The 21,932-nt window shown below is 38.7% G+C and overlaps 1 protein-coding gene across 3 annotated transcripts in view; it reads right to left on the bottom strand.

Annotated features, from left to right (window-relative positions):
• The window catches only part of LONP2 (lon peptidase 2, peroxisomal), a 65,153-nt gene that overhangs the window by 24,810 nt on the left and 18,411 nt on the right, over positions 1-21,932 (bottom strand). For 2 of the 3 annotated variants that reach the window (XR_003995078.2, XM_030512263.2), the window contains exons 1-8: positions 17,593-17,933; positions 16,444-16,678; positions 15,520-15,651; positions 14,079-14,201; positions 12,936-13,099; positions 12,115-12,209; positions 9,962-10,220; positions 1,971-2,112 (exon numbers count right to left, since the gene is read on the bottom strand). Coding sequence is in view for 2 of the 3 variants with exons in the window: in XM_030512263.2 (XP_030368123.1) it covers positions 1,971-2,112; positions 9,962-10,220; positions 12,115-12,209; positions 12,936-13,099; positions 14,079-14,201; positions 15,520-15,651; positions 16,444-16,678; positions 17,593-17,825 (1,383 nt within the window). In the remaining variant the exon portion in view is untranslated. Of the gene's footprint in view, positions 1-1,970; positions 2,113-9,961; positions 10,221-12,114; positions 12,210-12,935; positions 13,100-14,078; positions 14,202-15,519; positions 15,652-16,443; positions 16,679-17,592; positions 17,934-21,932 lie in introns of those variants that run through there. The other variant, XM_030512264.1, reaches the window with a different exon arrangement.

Raw genomic sequence — 21,932 nt, 5'->3', positions numbered from 1 at the left:
ACCATAACTGTCATATTTTAAAAGCTAGAAAAGTGAAGCCATGGTATTTTCTAGCACATTTAAATTATTACTAGTTCATGTTAACATGCAAAGATCAAAACAGAGCTCTCAAACCATAGCCTGTTCATACACTGATTTTCAAAGAACTAGTTGGCCTTGTCAAAACAGTAATTTTACACTATCTAGTAGGAAGAAAATAGTGACATTTGTAGAATGTCAATTGACATTTCATTTGCAGAAAGTCATACAGAGGAGCTCATGACACCTTAATGTAAGTACCATTTTTCATATTCAAATCATTATTGTAAGCACTGTCAGTCAGAGTCATTAGAATGACTCTGTAGGCAAATATTACCAGAACCACTTTTATCCCCACTTGTAACTACCCAGCTACAGAAGTTATCACACCTTAAGTCTGACAACTGAGATGCCTCAAGGATTAAGCCCTAAATTATTTCAGTGAAAGTGAATCAGGCTAACCCAAAAAAATTGGATAAATATCACTGACTAAGCCAACTCCTTTTGACTGAAACAGGTAAAGAACAATCACAGAAGCAGTTGAGCTGAAACAGCGATAGGAAGGTAGCCCCTACAGCCAGAGAGGACATAAAAGAGAGGTATTCAGTGTAAAAATGCTGCAATATGAGGAAATTCTATGTGCACAATATCAAAACCACTAAGTGCACTTGTGGTACACCTTCTCTGGACAGCCTCAAGTGTTTCAGGCTAAGCCAGCTTTGCTATGTCATGACCTTCCCCATTCCTTCTTTTCATCATCGTCAGTGCTAGCACAGGAAGATGTACACAGCCTTCTGCACTAAGATGCTGGAGAGGAGTAATGCTCTTTTTCTCTTGCCCATGCCTGAGGAGATTCTCTTTCCTCCCTCCAGCAAACTGTTAGAATAAAACCACTGAACATGCGAGCCAGTGGAAAAAGGAATTGTATTGGGATATTGTCATGTATCATACTCCGGGGAAAAACAGAAGGCAGAAAAAAGGTTCTGGCAACTTATTACTGCTCTCTGCTATAGACTCCTCTGACACATGAAGTCTGCAAGGCATAGGTCTGAATTCATTTTCTTCATAATCACTTAAGTTTTAGCCTCCTGAAATCCCAACAAGTAACCTACTTAAATAATGTCACAACAGTTGAGGGACTTACAAAATATAACAACAGTATCTCATTCATCAAAGTCTTTACTTGTATCTCCTAGATTTCATTTGATTCTAAGCAAGTTAACACCTCTAAACTCTTTGTGATAAAATAACACCACCACATACCTTAAAATTAGATTCATCTACATCTTTGTCAAAGTCCCAGAATTTCAGAAAAAACACACTTAATAACTGAATCTCATGGAAAGCAAACACCACATCATAATCCATCAAGGATGGGGATCCATGACTTTAATGGAAAACTTCAGAAAGTTAATTACAACACTAATTAAAGAAATGTTGCTAAAAAAACACACTAGTCTAGATCATATGCTAGATAAAATGCTTAGCTCCAATATAAGCTTGTACCATCAAAAGCTTCAGAAATATATTAAAATTGTTCCAAGAAAGAGAGGGAAAACTTGAAAAAGTCCAGCTACCATCTGGCTGCTCTACAGCTCTTTCCTATGGCTAACAGCATTTGGTCATTAAAAATCAATGTCTTGAAGCCCCCCAAATAAGTAATGTTTAATTTGAACAGCCTTTAAATATACGAAACACTTAGCATAAAACACTTCTTTGTGTTTAAGTACAGATCGCTGAGACTAAAGATACTTAGCATACTACCTAATAGCATTTGCATTGTGCACAAGTGACAGAAATCCAGCAATGTCAAAAGACAGTAGCTGGTATTTGACTAAAGAAGCTGACACTGTCATGCTATCTTTTGCCCAGTGAATCCTCCTTTCTGAGTTCAGTATTTTAATTCTTTTTAATTACAAATGAAACAATGCTTGTAATTTAACATCTCTTACCTCAAGCAAGGCTGCTGCAGGATCCCCCTGCAAGCTCTTTGCCAGTTTATCAACCTCATCTAACAGGAATACTGGATTGTTAACCCCAACGGTCTTCAGTCCATTGATTATTCTGCCAGGCATACTTCCAACATAGGTGCGCCTGTGAGAAATAAATGTATATGGGGAAAGAGGCCACATGCAACAGGGGTAGAAACATCCAAAATAAAACTGGAAGGAAAATATAAGTAGCACTGTAACAATTCTTGCTGTTCTGCAAAACTTTTTGGAACTAGTTGATAAAAATATGAAATATGCATCTGAACTAATATAAGCAACTACATCAGCAGATGAAAATTCCAGTGCCATAGTGCACTAGTTAATAAGGAATGATAAACATATGCATTAAAGAATATCCAAACTTTATGGCTTGTAAGCATTTTACATGATTCAGTACAAGAATGCTTGTATTGTATGAACACACAGAAGCAGATTTGGGAACCTCAGTAATAATAACATTTTACTAATGATGTGAGTGGGTTTTTGTCACCATAATCGAGTTCACACAGTACGTTAGAAATTACATCAAAATTCCAAATACGCTGAACTGTCAATGTCCCCTGTATAAACAGCATGCTTTAGTTACTGCTCACAGAAAATAATTGAATTTACTATGTCATTTCAACATGAAATAAAAAACTAGAACAGTGCAACGGAACAAAAATGAATTCAAATTAAATAATAGTGGTAAAACCTTTTTTTACAATGCACAGAACAACTACATTTTACATGCATACATATCTCTTGTTTGCTGCATTTATCACAGCTTTTTAAAAGTACGAAATGCTGGTCACTCGAGAAGAAAGAGATACATGAAGTGCTGAACTACAGTACCTATCTCATGACCTTCACAAAGCAGATATGCAAAGCAGGCCTGCTTTGCCATATGATCTGGTTTACTACAGTCCAAAATAAACAGGATGACATTAAGAAAGACAAAACCAAAAATACCATGGGAGTAATTTCAAAAGATACTAGAGAAAACTTTAAATATTAAAACCCCCTAATCTAAACCACACAGCAATAGTGTTAGTTTCATGTCATATTCAATCACTGAGAGAACAAATTGCAGTTACTGTATTTAATTCTAGATCTGAGCAAAAATAAAAGAAAAAGATCATCTAAATAGCCAGAAATGGAACAGAATTTCAGTTTGCCTATTACCACTTCCATGAGACAGCTGCTAAAGACTGGAGCAGCCAGCATGCAGCAAACCTCTCTGCTTTTGTGTGGAGTCTTACTCCTCAGTGAGTGAGTGGATTCATCTCCACCAAAGGCTGCACTGTGTAACATTCATTACAGATCAAGAATCTGCATGGGGGAGCTATTATACGAGCATGCCACTTCATTCTCCATCTGCACACAGGCAACCCTGCCAAAAGAATGAAAGGATTCTATAAAATCCAGTCAGAAAATTACAAGACTGAAGGAGAATTGAAGTTCACAGAAGTGAATTATTTACCAGTGTAACCAAATTAATCATTGTAGCAATTTGGGGATTTCTTTTTCCTTTTTCTTGTTATTTTTTAAATTTATTTGTAGTTTTAAATTTTGTTCGTTTGTTTGTTTGGTGGTGGTGGTTTTGTTGTTTTTATTGAAATTTTTTTAAACAAAAGGTGCTTACTGCACTAGTAAACAATTTTATACGCTTCAGAGACAATATAGCCTGTTTCTAATAATCAATAGGATAACATAATTAGGTAAACTCCAAACATTGTTTCTTGCTTGGTGCATTATTCTCAAGCGCATGCTTAAAGACATTACATTGTTTTAATGCATGTTTGTGTTTTTCTATACACAAGTTTTATCTCATCCTTTCAAATGCTATACAGTTCTGCGATACCCATGTTGCATCTAGTTTTAAGAAACAGCTTTGGTTTATAAACTAAATGAGGGTAAACTGGGTTTCTCTAGTCATGTAGTCATGCAATTGCAACGCAGGTTAAAGGTTAAAAGCATTAGGTACTAAAAGGTTTTCTGAATAATAGATCTGTTTGTTTATATTCATGCACACACATCTACCACTTTTAAGAACTTTTTAGGAGATTTTCCAAATAGAAGCTCAAAAAAAAAAAAAAAAAAAAAAAACCAAAAAACCAAAAACCAAACCAAAACCAGGAAGAGATTTTTCTTTCCTGTGATACAAAAAAGCTGTTATTAATAGACTGAAATACTTTTTTTTGCCGTCAAACAACCCTGAAAATAGACTTAAAGGCACAGTCATTTTAGATTCAAGTACGTTCACACTTGTGGAAGATTCTCCCAGATAGAGCATCTTTCAGTAAGACTTAACTGTTGCACAGAATCAAGTCTCTTGACATTTTATAATACACCATAATACCAGGTAGGTTGAAGTATCAAGAAGTATCACAATGTATCAAGATCTGTGGTGAAGAAAAACCAGAAAAAGCAAATATACTGAAGACAACTTAGGACAAGTCAAGTGAGATCAATACCTTGGAGAACTACAATTTTAAGAGTATAATAATTAAGTGGCTTTGAAAGCAAGTAATAAGAAAAAACATTCTAACAGTGACAGAAAATCAATATTTTCTTTTTCACATACCCTGACCAAAGTAAGCCTTGGGTCATGAGCTAAAAACTTTAATAGAAACCACAGTCCAACTAAAATGGATCCAATGTTATGAAGAGGATTAAATGGTTCTCTATATAACCCAAGAGTTTTTTCAAGAAACCCAAAGGTCAAAATTAAAGGAACTATTGTTGGAAATATAGAGTAGTTCTGCAAAATACTCAGTCTCCACAGAATTAGGGTTAACAGATGAGAAAAGCACATGGTAGCTTGAAGCATTCTGCTCTTCCATTCACTATCTGACGATTGACTTTTCTCACTCTTCTTCTCTTACACTGTCTTCTCATTTGTCTTTTTAATCATCTCTAGACATGGTAAATTTAAACAGCAAAGTCCAATATAAGTGTTTAATTGATGCACTAGATTTCAAATAAAAGCATGCTTAAATTTATTTACATAATTTGATCAGGTATCACAAAATAGAAATTTGGACTATAAATTTTTGGATAACAAATACCTAGGTATCAATCCATTTTTCCCATGTGTAAAAGTCTAATCTGAGATACATCTATTACAGATGGACCAATATCTATTATATTACACTATTTATCAAACACTCAAGATCTCCAAGGCAAGAATGCTAATGCAAATGTCATATGTAGGATGTCAAAGAAAAATAATATAGTATTTTACCTTGAAAACAGAAACATAGGTAGCCTGGTTTTAGTTTTAAATGGTTATTATGGAACACAACACAAGAGTCCTTGGTAAGACAGCCCTGCATAAATCTGTTAGAACATATTAAAATTACAAGCAGATATGGCCATTTATCTGTCTGGACATTAACCTTTGCCTTGTAACCTGTGAAACTGAATACTGCTTTTCATGAACAGCAGCCACTGAATGTGATGTTATTTTTTATTTTCGTTATTTTAGCTAGGGTTGAAAGGAGGAAAACCAATATTCTACCTCAGCGTTTTTGATTATACAAGGTGGCTTTGCTCATTTCTTGATGCACTGTTTCTCTCCATGCATTAAACCTAGAAAGCTGCTTTCCATTCAAGACAGGAAGCACATATGAAGTTTCCTGGTTATCTCACTTAAGGAGTAACAATTAAAAAAAGCTTTTAAGAGCTCATGCCACAGGTGGTCTGTAATTTGGTAATTTTTTATGTATTTTAAAATCAGTTAAAAGGTACATTTAAAAAAGCACTATAGTAGTACAGCATGTCATTAGGAGCTACGTATCCTTGAAAATGCAAGAAAAACATCTGGGAGGTCTAACCTTGTTGACTCTCCTGATGTAAACTGAGAATGTGTATGAATCATAACTTAAAGCAGTACCAATATTATTGATAAAAACATGACTCACTCCCTTCACACTGTTCTAAAGACAAAACATTTTAAATTGTTTTAACTATAGTGGTTTTCAAACTGCAGAGGAAGGAACAGACAACAAAATTAATGCCGCCAAACAAACTATTTCTGAACTTAGTTCACAAGGTCACAGCTTATTTTTTTGCAAGGACAGAGGCTGCGTGTACTCAACTGCTTTACCAACGTATCTCTGCTTCGTACTTGTATTAACAAAGCTATTCCTCTCACAGGTGAAGCTGCTTGAGGTTTTTCTAGCGCAGCAAGGTATGTGCGGTGAACTTCTGCTAACCAAACTATCCAAACTATCCAAACTTCCAGAAACTGAAAAGCAATGGTAATGTAAGGAAGAGTGCTCCACCAAGAGGAAAGAGAGAGAAAAAAAAGAGCTTCATGGTGATCTCACCATCACCACTATAAGCAAATGGCACAATTACATCTTTCTTTTTTAAAAATAGAAAACCACACACACATGCAACAGACATCATATAGTTCCTGCGTAAAACGAAGTATCGGTACTAAGAAGACCTTAAATGCAGTGAGCTTCTTGGAAAAAGTGCTAAGTCATCCTTCAGGGTGGTTTGTTGTTGGGTTTTTTTTGTTTGTTTGTTTTGTTTTGTTTGGGGAGGGTAGGGTTTGGTTTTGGGTTTGTTTTTTTTTTTGTGGGTTTTGGGGTTTTTTTTAATACAAGCTAAGAACAAATGCAAACTAGCAAACTTTAACATGTAATACAGATGAGTGGTAAATGGGTAAAAGCAAACGACAGCTGGAGGATGCCTGATAAAGCAGTTCTGGTTTTGTACCAAGATGATGATTTCATTTTGGGAAGGCAGAACGGTAGTTGCTACTCTGCACCCGATCAAAAAAAGAATTCACAAACCCCAGCTGCAGGCACATGATCCACACTGAGATGGGAAAACCTGGGTGTTTCCAGCTGCCCTAGTTACACACCACAAAGAAGAGCACACTTACTGAAACTCCACTCCCCACCTTGCTGCCATCTCATATATTTTGTTTGCTGAATCTGTCATTCTGCATCCTTCACTTAAAACTGCGGTAAGTGGCCCATGTGAACGCTATTTCAGGCTATATTTGCTTGCAAGTGAAACTGAATCACAGTTTCTTTTTTAATGTTATAGTACGTTTAGTACATTACTTGGTACATACAGCTGGTACAGACTTCAGCCTTAAAGCTTAACAAGGAGCTTTCAGGAGAAAAATAATGGCTCCTAACATGTAATATCAGAAGATCAGCCTACTGAACAGTAAAACTCAGAGAACAGCACCCTCTGTCTCTTCCACTTTCAGATCTCCTCTCTAATTACTCTCTGTGACTGCCACCAGACGCACAATGTGGATTCACTTGACTGTGAATAATTTGGAAAGACTTATTCACACAAAAGGACATTACAGAAACAGCTCTACAGAAAAGCCAGAGATTTCATTTGATTAAATCTTATTCTGAGAAGCAGCAAAGCGGGGAAAAAAATTAAACAGAATTAAAAAAAACCCAGTATGCAACAGTTGGTTTAACTACAAAAAATGTGCAAAAGCACTCCTTACAAAGGACTCCTCATACTGACTTTTGTGAAGTTTGTTGTTAAACTATACGCTTGTTTGTTGAAGAGTAACCACATAATACTCTTGATAATCCTAGATGGTATTTTCCTTTGCTGGTGAAAAATACACTGTCTTATCAAATACTCCCCATCTGCTGATTTCAAGTAAATTTTTTAATATGAAATTTAAAATGGTTAGCTTCTAACACGCATTAATCTTTTAATAATGCCCTCAAAAATACTACAGTGACAGCCACAAACACATGAATGTAAAAGTTTTAAAAGACTCATTATCACATAACTCCAGCTGCCTTTATTTTTTATTAGGCCTAAGCACAAGATAGAAAGCCAAACAAAACAAAACTAATCAAAACAACAACAAAAATGAACAGATTAAGGAATTACTGGCAATTGAGGAAGAGCTGATAACAGCTTTACTCTTATTCATAATGTCAATTTCCCAGACGTGGTTTCCTTATAACAAAGGCTTCATCCCTGCTCTGCCCTCGAAAAGTGACTGATACCTACAATGCTTAGTATTGAACAACCTCTAGCGGCTTCAGTTTGAATAGCAACATGTTGAATCACATTTTTTAATTGTTTTTAGGATCCATATCATAAGTCATTGAAACATCAGAATTCTGAAACAGTGATTAACACAGTTAATGAATTACAGGAATAATATGTAGTGCAGGAGGAGAGCAGTTTCGCTTCTTTTTCCATCAGTGTGTAAGTAAGTGGGGGAAAGGCCAGCTATTACAAAGGTTTACTAAACAACACACATACCTGCACAGAGTACTGCTATGCAGTAAAAACCAACGCATTAAACCATATCTACAAACCATGTATCTACAAACCCAGAGTAGCTGCTGGGTATATTGACCTAAGTAAGAAAAACCTAAACTCGGACAAAATCTACAAACAATTCTTTCAGGCTACAAACTCTCGGTAAGTATCAAACATGCTGGAAAAGAAAACTCCTGCGAATTTGCCACAGAAGAATATGTGCAGGAATAAACACCTATTGTTTGTTTTATCAAGAGTGCTGAACTAAAGGTTTATGAAAAAAATGAATTTTCAAGTTGTAATCAAGCACAAAATCTCTATTCTGTTATTTTTTAATCTCTCTTGTTCTGGCCTAAGAAGTCATCAGCAGTATCTTACGCTCCAGATTCATAGAAATATCTCATATTCCAGATTCCTGGAAGTTTATGTGTATGTTCAGCACAAGATTTCCCAGTGAGTCTCCCGCATTCCTTCCAGTTGGGACTGTGAGTTTCCACCACTCTAATGTATTTACACATGCAACTAGCTTACAGTCAGAGGTCTTAATTCTGATATCACAGAATTAACTTTTATCGGGGTATTTGTTTTAGGTTATCATTAAAATTTCATAGGGAAGTGATACAAATACCAAGATCCTTTTTATGCTTTGAAAACAAAGAGAAATTACAGAATAACATAGAACTGAAGACAGAATGATGGTGTATTCTGATGATTCAAAGTAGCAGCATAGCCATTGGGCAAAATTAACTGCTACATGGCATCAAAGAAATAACTGATAGCTTTAATTCACAATAATTTACCTAATGTTGTAAGGAGAACTTTTTTTTAATAATATGACTTAAAAAAAGAAGAACAAACCCAAACCAAAACCCACATGGTTTTACAGATCTTTAGAACACTAACAAATCTATTATTCCAAATATCCTATGCTGCATGCAAAAAGCATAAAATGTGTTTAACAGAACCAAAAAATGCTGCACTAATGTTTGGCACTTACTTATCTACATTACCAATCATATGTTTCCAGTTGCAAGGCATGGGAAATGGACTAATACAGACAAATGGTTTAATAGACTAAGAAGTATATACATAAAGAGATGCAAGATCAAAAAAAATCCTAAGGAAAGTTACCCTAGAACACCCCTTTGACATGTTCCAGCTTAGGTGTCCTTGCATAAACTTCCGTTTGAAATGGGAAAATACTACACTAACAAGTCCGAGATACTAAGTAACTCAGTTGCTATCCTCTAGCAACTTGTATCACTCTCAGTTTCTCTTCCTGTTTTCTCAACAAACATGGTTATAAAGTAATGTATTGCTATTCATAGGCTATTTTGTATAACTAGATCTTTACATCCCTCTTAAAAAGTACAAAAATCAGATACAACATTTAAGAGTTTGCATTAGACTTTCTACTGAATTTTACTTCAAAGTGCTAACATAACTGAAGATGAAATTCCATTCCTCCCTATGACAATAAAGGGCAGCAGCAAAAGGGAAGAATAAAGGCCTCATGTCAACACTAAACACTCATTCCCATTACTAAAATCCTCCACTGAATATCAAGAAATATCAGTGAATAACTATCACTGTTTGAAATAAGCAAAATTGCTCTGTATTAGCTAAACAAATAAAATAATCAATACATTCTGTAGCAAATGAAAGGGAAAATTTCAATTAGGAAAGGAAGAAGTAGTTACCTGTGGCCTCGAATATCAGACTGATCACAGACTCCTCCTAAAGCAATTCTGTGGAATTCTCGACCCAACGTCTTTGCAATTGATCTTCCAACACTGGTTTTACCAACTCCTGGGGGCCCCACAAAACAAAGAATGGGTCCCTTGAGGTTGTTTTTAAGCTGTCGGACAGCTAAGTACTCCAAAACTCTCTTCTTCAACTTCTCCATAGCATAATGATCATTATCCAACACAATTCGAGCTGCACGAATTTCAAGGCGATCTATGAATAATTGACAACAGAAAATATATCAGCACATTTACCTTTAAAAACGGAAACAATTCATTCTACAATACACATTTTCAAACATGTTCATCAATGCAATCCCCCTCACACATTTTTCAGACATTTTCCTAAAACAAAGGTATTGTAAGTCTCTCTTAATTAGACATTAGACATAAGATAGATAGATTATAGTAATGAAATTTAGAAAACAAAAAAACCCACTGTTTTACAGTGTCACAGACTGAAATCTGGTTCAAATCAACTTAGTGAATCTGGTTTAAATGAACTATTCTATAACAGCAATTCAGTGACAAGTAAATTTTTCAGCATTTACCTTCTCACAGAAATAAGTTTGATCCTGTAAGGTCTTCTCAAAAGACAAATTCATCCCTATGTCTTCATCATCTACCTATGGTAAGAACCATAAGTAAGAGCTCTTATGGCAAGAGCCATAAGTAAGAGCTCTTATGGTAAGAGCCATAAGCAGATGGCTCTGCTATAGTTATAGTGGGTAACTATCTCACCAACACAGCAAGATCTCACTGGCCTGAAGGGCAGGCTTTACATGCTATGCAATACGAAGCAATTTGGCACTGTAAAAAATACCCATGTGATACCAGGACTGGAAAAAATAGGTTTTTGCAATTGCCATAATTTGCAATAAATGGTCAGGCCTCACTGACGGACATGAACTAATGCTTTACACAGGGCAAGAATTTCTGACAGCTGTCTTCTCCTTTGCTCTACAACATAAAGATAGCATGCAGGAAGCAGTGACGTCTATCAACTCCGCACACACCCACCCTTCAAATCCTATGCATTCCCAGTGCAGACCACTCATACTGGTTAAGTGTGCCTATTTCACATGCAGATAATTGTGATTAGAGTATCATCATCAACAGCGTAAATTTTTGTGATGAACCACTGGACAAAAAATTCACTAATTATCATAATTTTCTATTGGATTTTCTGTTTTTATATTCATGTATATTTTTATTCACTGTAACTATGGATTTCAAAGCAGCATTCACAAGAATGTGAATACAAACTTCAAAACTTTGATTAAAGTAAGACTTCACACTACATGTGACATGGCATAATTTTACAAGATTAAACAGCAAATGTAACCAAACCACCATTCCTCTAGGACATGAGTATCAACAAATACTTTACTCATTTTGGTATTCTTTGAATAATACCATAGAGATCTGCAAAGATCTGTAGGCAGATCTTTTTACAATTTAATGATTAAAGAAAATATTACAAGATGATATGTAAACAGCCAAGGCTCTAGTTCAAAATGGCCAAAGTTCATCACCACGTGTACTAAGAGGGCAAAAGACAGAAGTTTTTGCTGGTGTGTTATGTTAAATTGCTTTCTAAAATCAGATTGTTTAAAAACCATTCAAAAGCTTCATTCTTCAGTAGCTCTTAGAAAGAATTAAAATCCCTTTTTCCAGCAGTACACTTCCTAGAAAGTAATTTTGCCCACTTAATCTACTTGTGCTGTTCAGCAGGAAGTCATGTTTGGTTTTCAACCCTTTCCTCGCTCTCCAGTTTTACATACTGTTCCCATATGAACAGTATCACTCTACTCACAACTTTTGAAAACTAGACTACAAAGCTGAAATGGCATTCATTTTTTCTACTGTACCTGAAGTTGCAATTATTAAAATTAACTACATTTGTGCTTTTTCATCCTTTTGTTCCTCACCAAACTTGAGTAGCTTAAGACACAGCAGAACCTTCTTTTATTAATGATGTTTTTATGGTCAGACAATGAGACAAACATTTGCAAGACAGAACTAAGTACACAGTATTCACATACATGATGGTTAACTGTCCTAAAACGTCTGTGCAGGACACAATCAACAATAATAGAGGGGGTTACCTTTTGTACTCTTGCTCCATGGCAATTCTACCATCAGTTCCAAGTAATTTCTTGTCAAAGCATATTCTGGCATTGATTGAGGCATCTTCTTTAATCTGGAAATATATGCACAGAATTCATAAGGCTAATCAGGAATTAAGACTGATCTGAAGACTGATTAATCAGGAATTAAGACTGATTTGACTGATGCCAAGTAAGACTCTCCTGCACCACAAGACAGACATTTAGCAAACACTTTAAACAACAGAATACCCTCTTACTTTCTGACAAGGTAATACTTAAAAAGCAAGTCCCTACTCCATCAATTAGGAGCTTGTCTTTGCATAGTAATAGATTATTTATAGGATACAAAAAGAAATGAAAAAAAGAGTCCATTCCTTATGCATACGCTGCATCCGCAATGCATGCATCACTATATATGCATCCTCACTCGAAGAGGTTGTTATCCATCATATTCCCATGGATAGCACACTTATCTTCTCACAAAGGTAAAACAGAGGAAAAGAGACTCAATAACTGGGTCAGTTTTAATTAAATAATTATTAAAAACTGGTATTATTCAGATGAGTTTTTTTAGATCTTTGTAACGTAGAGGCTTAGAGCTTACAGTTTAATGCTATATTAATGTATAAACCATATCTAGAAGACTTCATATTTCTTTGTCATCACTTCCGTTGCTCCAAAAAGATGAAATGTATAAGCAGAAAACTGCACTCTACTAAATTTTGAAAAATAATTTCCAAAACACAGCAACACAAACATGTAATCAAACATGGAAAGGTTAATGCAAGAGAAGAAACCACCATCTGAAAGTCTCCTACCTCTTTATTTCCTTAAGACAAACTTTAAGAGCTTGTTCTGACATACTGGATGTTCTAATCTTTTTTTCCAGCATAACAACATCATCATGATCTTCTTCCTCCTCCTCATCTTCTGTAGTGCTTGGAATGTGATTGCTTCTTCTATTAGGACGGATAGCTACAACCTACGAAATGGAAAACAGAGCCAGAGAATAGTATTCTATTTTTTAAACAAGGTGAATACTTTGGCTTTGAATGGAAACCATGATAGAAACAAGGTGCTGGGAGAGCCTCCACAGAAAAATTCAGAAGACTTTAATCCAATAAATAACTTCACAAAGTATTATTGGTACTACTTCAAAAAGTAATAGTTCTTATATTGCTGTATGTATTTCCTAAGTGCATTTCTCATCTACCTGAACAGAAGACAAGAACAAAACTGAAAAAGTTATTTATGAGTTTCTGGCCATTGCAGCCCAACATATTAAGCATAATGACTCTTATCTTTACGAAACAGGTAAATCTCTCTTACCTTTTTTCATTTCTCAATTACTTGCTGTTTACTAAACCATGTAAGTATAGTTAGATGCAGCAAAAGTCTAAGCTGCCCTAGCTTAGCAAGCTACATTTTACAACACACATTTTTTATCTGTATTTCAAAAGCTATCATTCACCTGCAATGCCATTAGGAAAAGGTACACATTTCACTGCACAGGCCAAAACTCAATGTGTGCATGCCACCGGGCATCAAATGAATCTTTGAAGGAACCTGAGCCTTTATTCAATGTCAGAAAGTGCTCAGATTGGAAAAACAAAAAACCAAAAAAAACCCCGCAAAACCCCACCACCCAAAAAACCCCACAAAAAACTAACCAAAAACTACCACATACATACACATGCAAAAAAAAAAAAAAACCCCAAAATGACAACAAAACAAACCCCAAATAAAAACTTTGCTGTTTTAAAATAATTTCTCTTTTAGGTATTTAACATACCGAAGTTGCCAGTGGGGTGCTCTCTGCAGCTCCAGACTGACCATGAAACATTACTGCTATAAATTAAAACTTTGCACAGATTAAAATTAACGAATGAGCATTAGCCTCCTTAAAAGTGTATCTTCATACTTATTTATGATGTTTAATTATCCACATTTAAAGTCCATACCCTTTTATCATCATCCTGTTTGGGCTTTCTTGTTTTCTGAAGCAGCTTGAGGCCTTCAATCTGCCTAACGAGCAATGGTATAGTCATCTTGAACCGTTCTTCCAGCCTAACAGCATCTAAAATCTAAAAGCAAGGAGTTATAAGTTGCCAACGAGTTCACTCTAATGGATCATCAGTTTTGGGGAGGGGAGTATGAAGGACACTGCTACTGTCTTCTCACCAGTTATAGAATAGGTGGTTTAGGAAAAAAGGTAGCAAGAAAAGCAATGAGAATACAGCCCACAAAACCTAGCCTCAAGGGTCTGGATGCCAAAACTACAAAGCACTCAAAAAAAAAAAGTCTTATATCCTGTCTGTTTTTAAAGCATCTTAATATTTCAGCTGCATTTTCTGTGGCAGACATCTATCAGCACTCTGGTCTTCACTTACTGAATTGAGACAGCTAGACCTCTCAGAAAGTTACAGCATGATCACCTTGATTAACCCAGAAAAAAATCACCTTATGCCTTAAAGGTTTTCTTGCTTGAGGGTTTTTATTTTGTTTGTCTTTTTAAAATTTTATACACTATTCCTTTCATGTTTAATGAAGTTACTATGTGGAAATGGGTAGAATTTGGCTCTTCCTTTTTTCCACAACTTCCACTGGCTGCTCTTTTCTTTAGCACTTCTAATAAACAAAAAAGACATGGTAAATTTAATGATTTATGTACCTTCCTCCAGCAGGATATTCAGCTCAGTATACACCTTCACTTCGAATTAATTTCTGCATTAATTTCTACTGTGTTTTGAAAGAGCCTAACTTATGGTTTCAATTCAAGATTGAATGTGCAGTACTGTCAGTGACAAAATAAAAGGAACAACAAAACTTCCAAACACAGCAAACAAATACAGAAAGCAGACTACTAAGCACCAAGCTATAAGCATTCCTTTTGCATAAAGTTACTCAGACATACAATGCAAATTTAACCAGTGTCTCAGCATTTTAAAAGCCCACACTTTGAGATGTTTATTAAAATACTTTAAAAAAGTTCTTCCTTTGGTAAGAAGAAAGATGCTGGTATTAAGAGATGTATAATGATGTCAACTGTGATAAATAAGCAAGATTTCAACACAATTGAAGAAAGATTTATCATCTTTACCATGGGAAGGGGAAGTCCGTGTTGTGTTTATTGTTTAATAAAATGAACTGTTTCCAATGCTAACTAAATTAATTTACCTATTAGGTGAGTTCTGACACATGCATATAAAACCACTTCAAATGACAGCATAAAACCTTTTTACAAGTATTCATGCTCAGTTGTAACACAAATACCTTCTGACACAACATTATCAGAGTCTCAAGTGTAAGCAGCTTCAAAATTATCTAAAAGGTGACTAACTGAAGAGAAAACATAAACAGTAAACATCTAACTCCCCTTAAAAAAGTTTAAGAACATAATACCTGAAGCTTCTCTTGGTTGGAGGTACGGATGATAGAAGTCAGTATATCTGGCAAAGCTTCTCTTGGCAGATTGTCCAAAAGGCGTCTCAGCTTTGCGACTGCAGGAACAGACATATCCAGCATCTCAACCAACTGTAAGGAGCACAATGAGCAATATTAATGGTTGTTGTGTTTCTTTTTAAAATATTTGAGTATCTCATCTAAAAAGGATTACATCTTTCAGTATGAAACATGTCTAGGTACTTTGCCAAAAAGCTGCTAAAATAAATTTTTAAAAGTTCACAGGAAGCACTAACTCAGCATAGGGCAACCAAGACTCTGGGCTTTCAGCTTGTGCAAGAAGTTAAAAAATATCATAATCTTCAGCAATTTTTTCAGTGCCTACACCTCTTATTTCACACACAAACCCTGAATAAAACCTTCCCAGTTATCTTAACACTAAAATGACTCTTTTTCTGTGCATCCTTTAATTCAAACTCATTATACCTGGGGACATCTGTTTACAATCAAGGTTCTAGAGGGGCTTTTCTCTTTTAATAATTAAAAAAAAATAAAATAAAAAAACCCACAAGATCTCAACCCACTGTATAAGTTTATACATATAAGTATGTAATCCAAGAAAAAACCCCAAAGTATTCCTTTTCTTAGTGTATTTACAGTAGTACTAAATATGAAATGATACAAACTTATCACAGCGCTAACATACACAGTTAGACTCATCCTGTAACAAGCTGTACAGACACCCTGCAACTCAACACAGAAACCTTAAGATGTAACAAAAATATTTATTTTGCAGCAGAAATACTGAAATTCTAACAGTCACTTAAAAACATAAGAACTACAGAAAGAGAAGGGCAGATAAGAAACAAAGGAAAAAAAATGCACACATTGATGCATATGATACACAGGATTAAAACAGTTCACCTGCACTGCATACTTGTAGAATTGTTCTGACAGCTCTCCGAGCTCCTCCTCAGATTTATGCTGATTAGTAAACTGCTCAAGTCGATCTAACTGCTCCACTTCTGCCACAGGATATGGCTTCTCTTTCAGCAACTGCAGGATCTGGAATCGGCAGAGGCCCGTAACCAGCAACGTGTAATGTGGCTTGGGCCAGTTGCTGCCAACCACCTGAACTGCCAAGGCAGCAGTGCCAATCCTAAAAACAGACCAAATCTCTGTGTTACTTGTCACCTTCCACAGAACATTTTGTGTGCCCGTTATTAAGCAGCAATCAAGCTATAAGTTGCAAGAACCTTCTGGATCATAGTTACTTATCACAAAAGGCAACCAAATTACACAACTTCGTAATACATCACCTGAAAATGAATAAGCTAACTGAAAAACTAAGATAATACAATACAGTCAGCCAAATTAGGAACATATTTTTTTCATAAAGTTTAATGGAGCTTGCTGTGGACAGGAACACTGACATTTCTGCTTAAACTATACACGTTGGGAAACTGACTGTAATTTACAGTTCTTCAGTGAAATTGTCAGCCTCATTCTGAACAGTTTTAGATCACATGTACCTGTTTAAGCAGATTTAAGCCAGAAGTTACTTTCTTCCAAAAACTTTACTAAGTCCACTGATGTGATAGTTTTGAGAATAAGGGTTACAGCATGTCAATTTTACTCATGCTTTATCCCACAGAAATAGGGTTCGGTTTCATTTTATGTGAACTAGGTCACTCTCCGTGCTGTCAGGTGAAAAACGCGAGCGTTAACGACTGAGACAACCTCGACGCCCGTGACCTGCGCCCTTTCATCCTCTTTTCTTCGTCCACCTTGGTCTCCCCACTCAGGCCCTTCCCCACACACCAGCCTGACAGCCCCTGCCGCCATGGCCCCCTCCAAGAGCCGCGCCTCCGCGGCACCAAGGAGCGCTCCCCTCACGACGGCGGCGGCGCGGAGCGGACTCGCCCTGCCAGGCCCATGCCCGCAGCGCGACGCCCCGCGAAGGTGACATCAGGGCAAGCTCGCCCCGGCACCGAGCCGGCCCGGCCGAGGAGGGTTACGGGCAGGGTCAGCCCGGACCAGCGCGCCGCGAGGGCGAGCCGGGCCGGGCGGCACCTGTGCAGGGAGGGCAGGTCGTCGCAGTCGGAAGTGGGGTCGCTGGTGTTGGGGATGACGCCGATGATGGTGCTCCTCAGCGAGGTGCCCTTCAGGAGCCGGCTCCGCACCAGCTGCATGTTGCGCGGCGAGTCCACGCTGGTCCGCATGGTCGAGCCGGGCAGCAGCACGCCCTCATGGGTGAGCAGCAGTGGCAAGCGGCTGGGGATCTGGATAGCGCTGCCCGCCGCCATGGCCGCCCGCTCCGCTCCGCACACCGGCGCGACCGGGCAGCCTCGGCTCCGCCCCGCTACGGGCGCCCGGACGGGCCAGTCCGCGCTGCACGCGCCCCGCCGGGGAGCTCCACCGCTGGGCGAGGCGTGCCCGGTGAAGTCACTCCTCTTTCGCTTTTTGTCGGTCTTTTTTCGCTCTTTTAAAAGACAAGGCCCGCTGCGGGTCAGGGCCCCGAGAGCGCTGGGCGCTAGAACGGCGAACACGGCACTAGAGTCTGACAGAGGAGAAGCAGGGTGTGATAGAATCAACATCGGTTAAATGTGACGGTTTCCAAATGAAAACCATTTTTGCTTGTTTTTCCAAAGTCTGATCTCCTGGGTCCGTGCTCATGGACAAAGGGTTCGGGGTCCTCCCTGTTTCATCATGCAGAAGTTAGTGGAGGGACTCTTAGGAGTGCTCCGGGCAGCCTGGCACAGGAGGACATGCAAGACAACGACATGCAGGAGACCCCACCTGCAGTACTGCATCCAGCTCTGGAGCCCCCAACGCAACAGGGGCATGGACCTGCCTAAGCAAGTCCAGAAGAGGCTGCAAAGATAACCAGAGGCTGGCGCACCTCTGCTCTGGAGACAGGCTGAGAGAGCTGGGCTTGTTCAGCCTGGAGAAGAGAAGGGTCCCAGGAGACCTTAGAGCAGCTTCCAGTGCCTAAAGGGGCCAACAAGAAAACTGGAGAGGAGCTTTTCACAAGGGCCTGTAGTGACAGGACAAGGGGGAATGGCTTTAACCTGATAGAGGGGACGTTTAGATTAGATGTTAGGAAGTTCTTTGCTCTGAGGGTGCTGAGGCACTGGCACAGGTTGCCCAGAGAAGCTGTGGCTGCCCCATCCCTGGCAGTGTTCAAGGCCAGGTTGGACGGGGCTTGGAGCAACCTGGAAGGTGTCCTTGCCCATGGCAGGGGGTTGGAACTGGATGAGCTTTAAGGTCCCTTCCAGCCCAAACCAGTCTGGGATTCTATGACATCTCTTCTGCAGGGCAGGGGCCCAAAGCCTGAGCTTTGCCCAGGGGCTGGGGTACAGTGAAGAGCAAAGCACCCACTGGTGCTCCTCTTGCCCAGGCCAGGCTGGCTGCCCGCAGAGTAGAGACAGAGGCCCTGGGGCTCCAGCACTGCTGGGGCAGTCCTGCTGCAGTACAGCTATTTTCAGCAGGCCTGGAGGGATCAGCCAAGGTCACAGCTCACTATGATCAGTAACATTCCTTTGCCCAGTCCTGCTAAAGCCTGCCCAGGGGAAAGGGCTCAACCACTTAGGCCTTATGGAGAGTTCAGATGAAAAAGCAGCTTTTAGAAACTTTCCTTCCACCCCCACTGGTGGAAAGAGGTGCAATATCAAAATTGCATAATATAATGAGATACATTAGCCAATCCCTTGTTAATCAGTGACTTGCACAATATGTTTCGAACAAAGGTAATCCTGTACAGAGGGGAAATCTCAGTAGCAACAAAAATGACAATTTGAAACGCACAAGTGTAGCTACAGTAAAAAAATAGCTTAATTGTGCAGTTTATTAACACCTTAATCTGTTGGCCTACTGGAAAACACAAGGTATCAGGACATATGGAAATACTAATGATATATTTAAATGCAAGAAATTATTACAAATATCTTGTAAAAATATTTGAAAAATAAAGTAAAACATCTTCTAAGGCAGCCACCGCATGCACCTTACAAAGAAGCTGGAATTTAATATACTATTCAACATGATGTTTAGGAAACATTAACACAAAAGGGCACATAATAGGAATATGGAATGTGTTTTGTCAACTTTCTGATGTTAAATATAATTACTTAGTAAATATATGTTTAACACTCACAAATGTTTGAGTGTCTTTAACTATATTAATTTGGAATGTGAACACAAACCAAACCTAAACGTTACACATTTGCTCAATACGTATATTGATTTCTTATTTTCATCTGAGTTTTTTCTATTCCTATTAATGTAATGCCTTCCAAACTGTTAAACACTGCTAGATGTTGTAGAACAGCTTCAAAATTTATTAGGACATGAGGGATGGGAAGATTTGACAGATAACGTAATATATGCTAACTAGTTTCCCTTTAAAAAAACCTGGTAGCTTCTTTCTTCTTATTAATCTACTTTGTGTTTCTGGAAATTTACATTGTCAACTACTGAAAGCTTTCAATTAAAACAGATTATACACCTGCTGTATATCTACCTATTTTCATTTGAAGTACATTCCTATTATTTGGCACCCACTGTTATTGTTTGGAAATTATATTATCATTACTTTAAAGAGGAAGTAATTTAACACAAAGACAGAAAATACAATTATAGCAAATATTATTCTTACAGATGCACAGGAATTTTAAACCATTTTGCATTTTGTTTGGTTTAACTAAGACTGTAACATCTCTGATGTGCTACAGGTTTTAGAGCTGCTAGATCCCTAATTAGCTCTCATTAATCCCAATGTGATGGATTTTTTACCTTCTAGACATCAATTATTAGTACTTGTTACTAATACTAGGGGAGGGTCATGGGGTGGAGGTCTGAACAACTCTGGGGACCATGCTGGAGGCATAGGGCAGTGCCAGAGAGCTGCAGGGAAGGTATGCCTGGGATAGAGTAGAGCTGAACTGGGGTGCTCACAGGTAAGCCACAGTGCACCTCTCCAGTGCAACACCTTCCCCTTTTCAGGGCCACCCCTCACCCCAGTGCAGCTCCCCCTGTCCCAGCATGCTGTCTCCTCCACTGTTTGTTTCACATCACCCAGCACATTCCCAGTTGCAGGGACCCCCAGTCCCAGCTCATCTTCTCTGAAGTTGTGGCCACAGTTCTGGTCCCAGCAGGCAATGCCTGGCAGTGGCTCCATTGTCTCAACACCCAGCACAGCCACCCCACACTGCACATCTGCTGCTCAACTATACCATGTAAAATGTAGAGGGGCCACTGCCATCAATGCCACTGGCTGCACCTGGGGCTTTCTGTCCCCAGCCCCCCAATGCACAGGAGTGGTCACATGGTCAGGGACAGGAACATGGTGTATGTTCCTCCCATGGTCAGGAACGAGAACCATCACCACCAGCCCCATCAGGGACAGATGGGGCTACCAGGGCAGCAAAGTGGGCCCTGGCTCCTGAGGGCAGCTTGACAAAAGAAAAGGGAGAAGCCCTGGGGTGCACAGAAAGGAAAAAGGATTAAGGGGAAAAGAACAAACTGAGAGGCATGGGGTACAATGAAAAGAAAAACACCAGAGGATGACAGGGCAAACTGATGACTCTGAGGCACAGCCAGCCAAAAGCAGAAGGCCCAGTGGCATGCAGCATCCTTATCTCCCAGCACCATCAACACAGGCCACAGCCCTCTGCCCCAGACACACTGAGGACACCTCAGGGTGCTGTAGGCAAAGCCAGGAGCAGTCTGGGGATCTCATTCAGCCTTGGGCAAGGCCTGGCTGCCCTTAGGATAGTGGAAAATGCCATCAACAGCCCTGAGTATCCATAAATCCCCAGCAGCCCCATTAACAGTGCTGCTATAAACCATAAACTCTAGCTGAAAAACTGCAAATATCAGAACCCAAATAGTTGCTAGGGCTTTATGACTTATGGCTAAGGTTAGTAAATGTGCAAACTGTAAATCCTGACTGATAAATACTGAATCCCACTAAATTAACAAGAAAACCACAACACCTGAGTGAGAAAACCCAAACAAGAAATTCTAAACAAAAAACTGCACAAGAAAACCTCCAAACCCTCAGGTTTACAGAAGAAAAACCAAAGCACGTGCAAGCAGGAAAACAGTAGAGAGAAGCCAAGGATTTTCTGCCTATAGCTTAAAACATTTCCCCTTCATTTGTGAGTGCAGCAGAACTGTAAGACACATCACACTTTACAGTTGCTGTTTATAAGCTTGGTTTTAGCCACCGTTCAAATGTGACAATATGCAACAAGCAATACATATAACAGCTAAACTGCACTTCCACCGAGCCAGCCTGGCACACGAAGCAGTAACTCCTGTTCAGTACCAACAACCTTTCGCATTACCTCGGCTATCCAGAAGGTGGTGCAGAATGTCCAGAGTGATGGTAAAATACTGCAGGTGGGTAA

This window comes from Strigops habroptila, chromosome Z (genome assembly GCF_004027225.2).
Source record: "Strigops habroptila isolate Jane chromosome Z, bStrHab1.2.pri, whole genome shotgun sequence".
NCBI lineage: Eukaryota > Metazoa > Chordata > Aves > Psittaciformes > Psittacidae > Strigops > Strigops habroptila.
The sequence above is the reverse complement of the archived record's forward strand: the minus strand, read 5'-3'. Positions and strand labels throughout refer to the sequence as shown.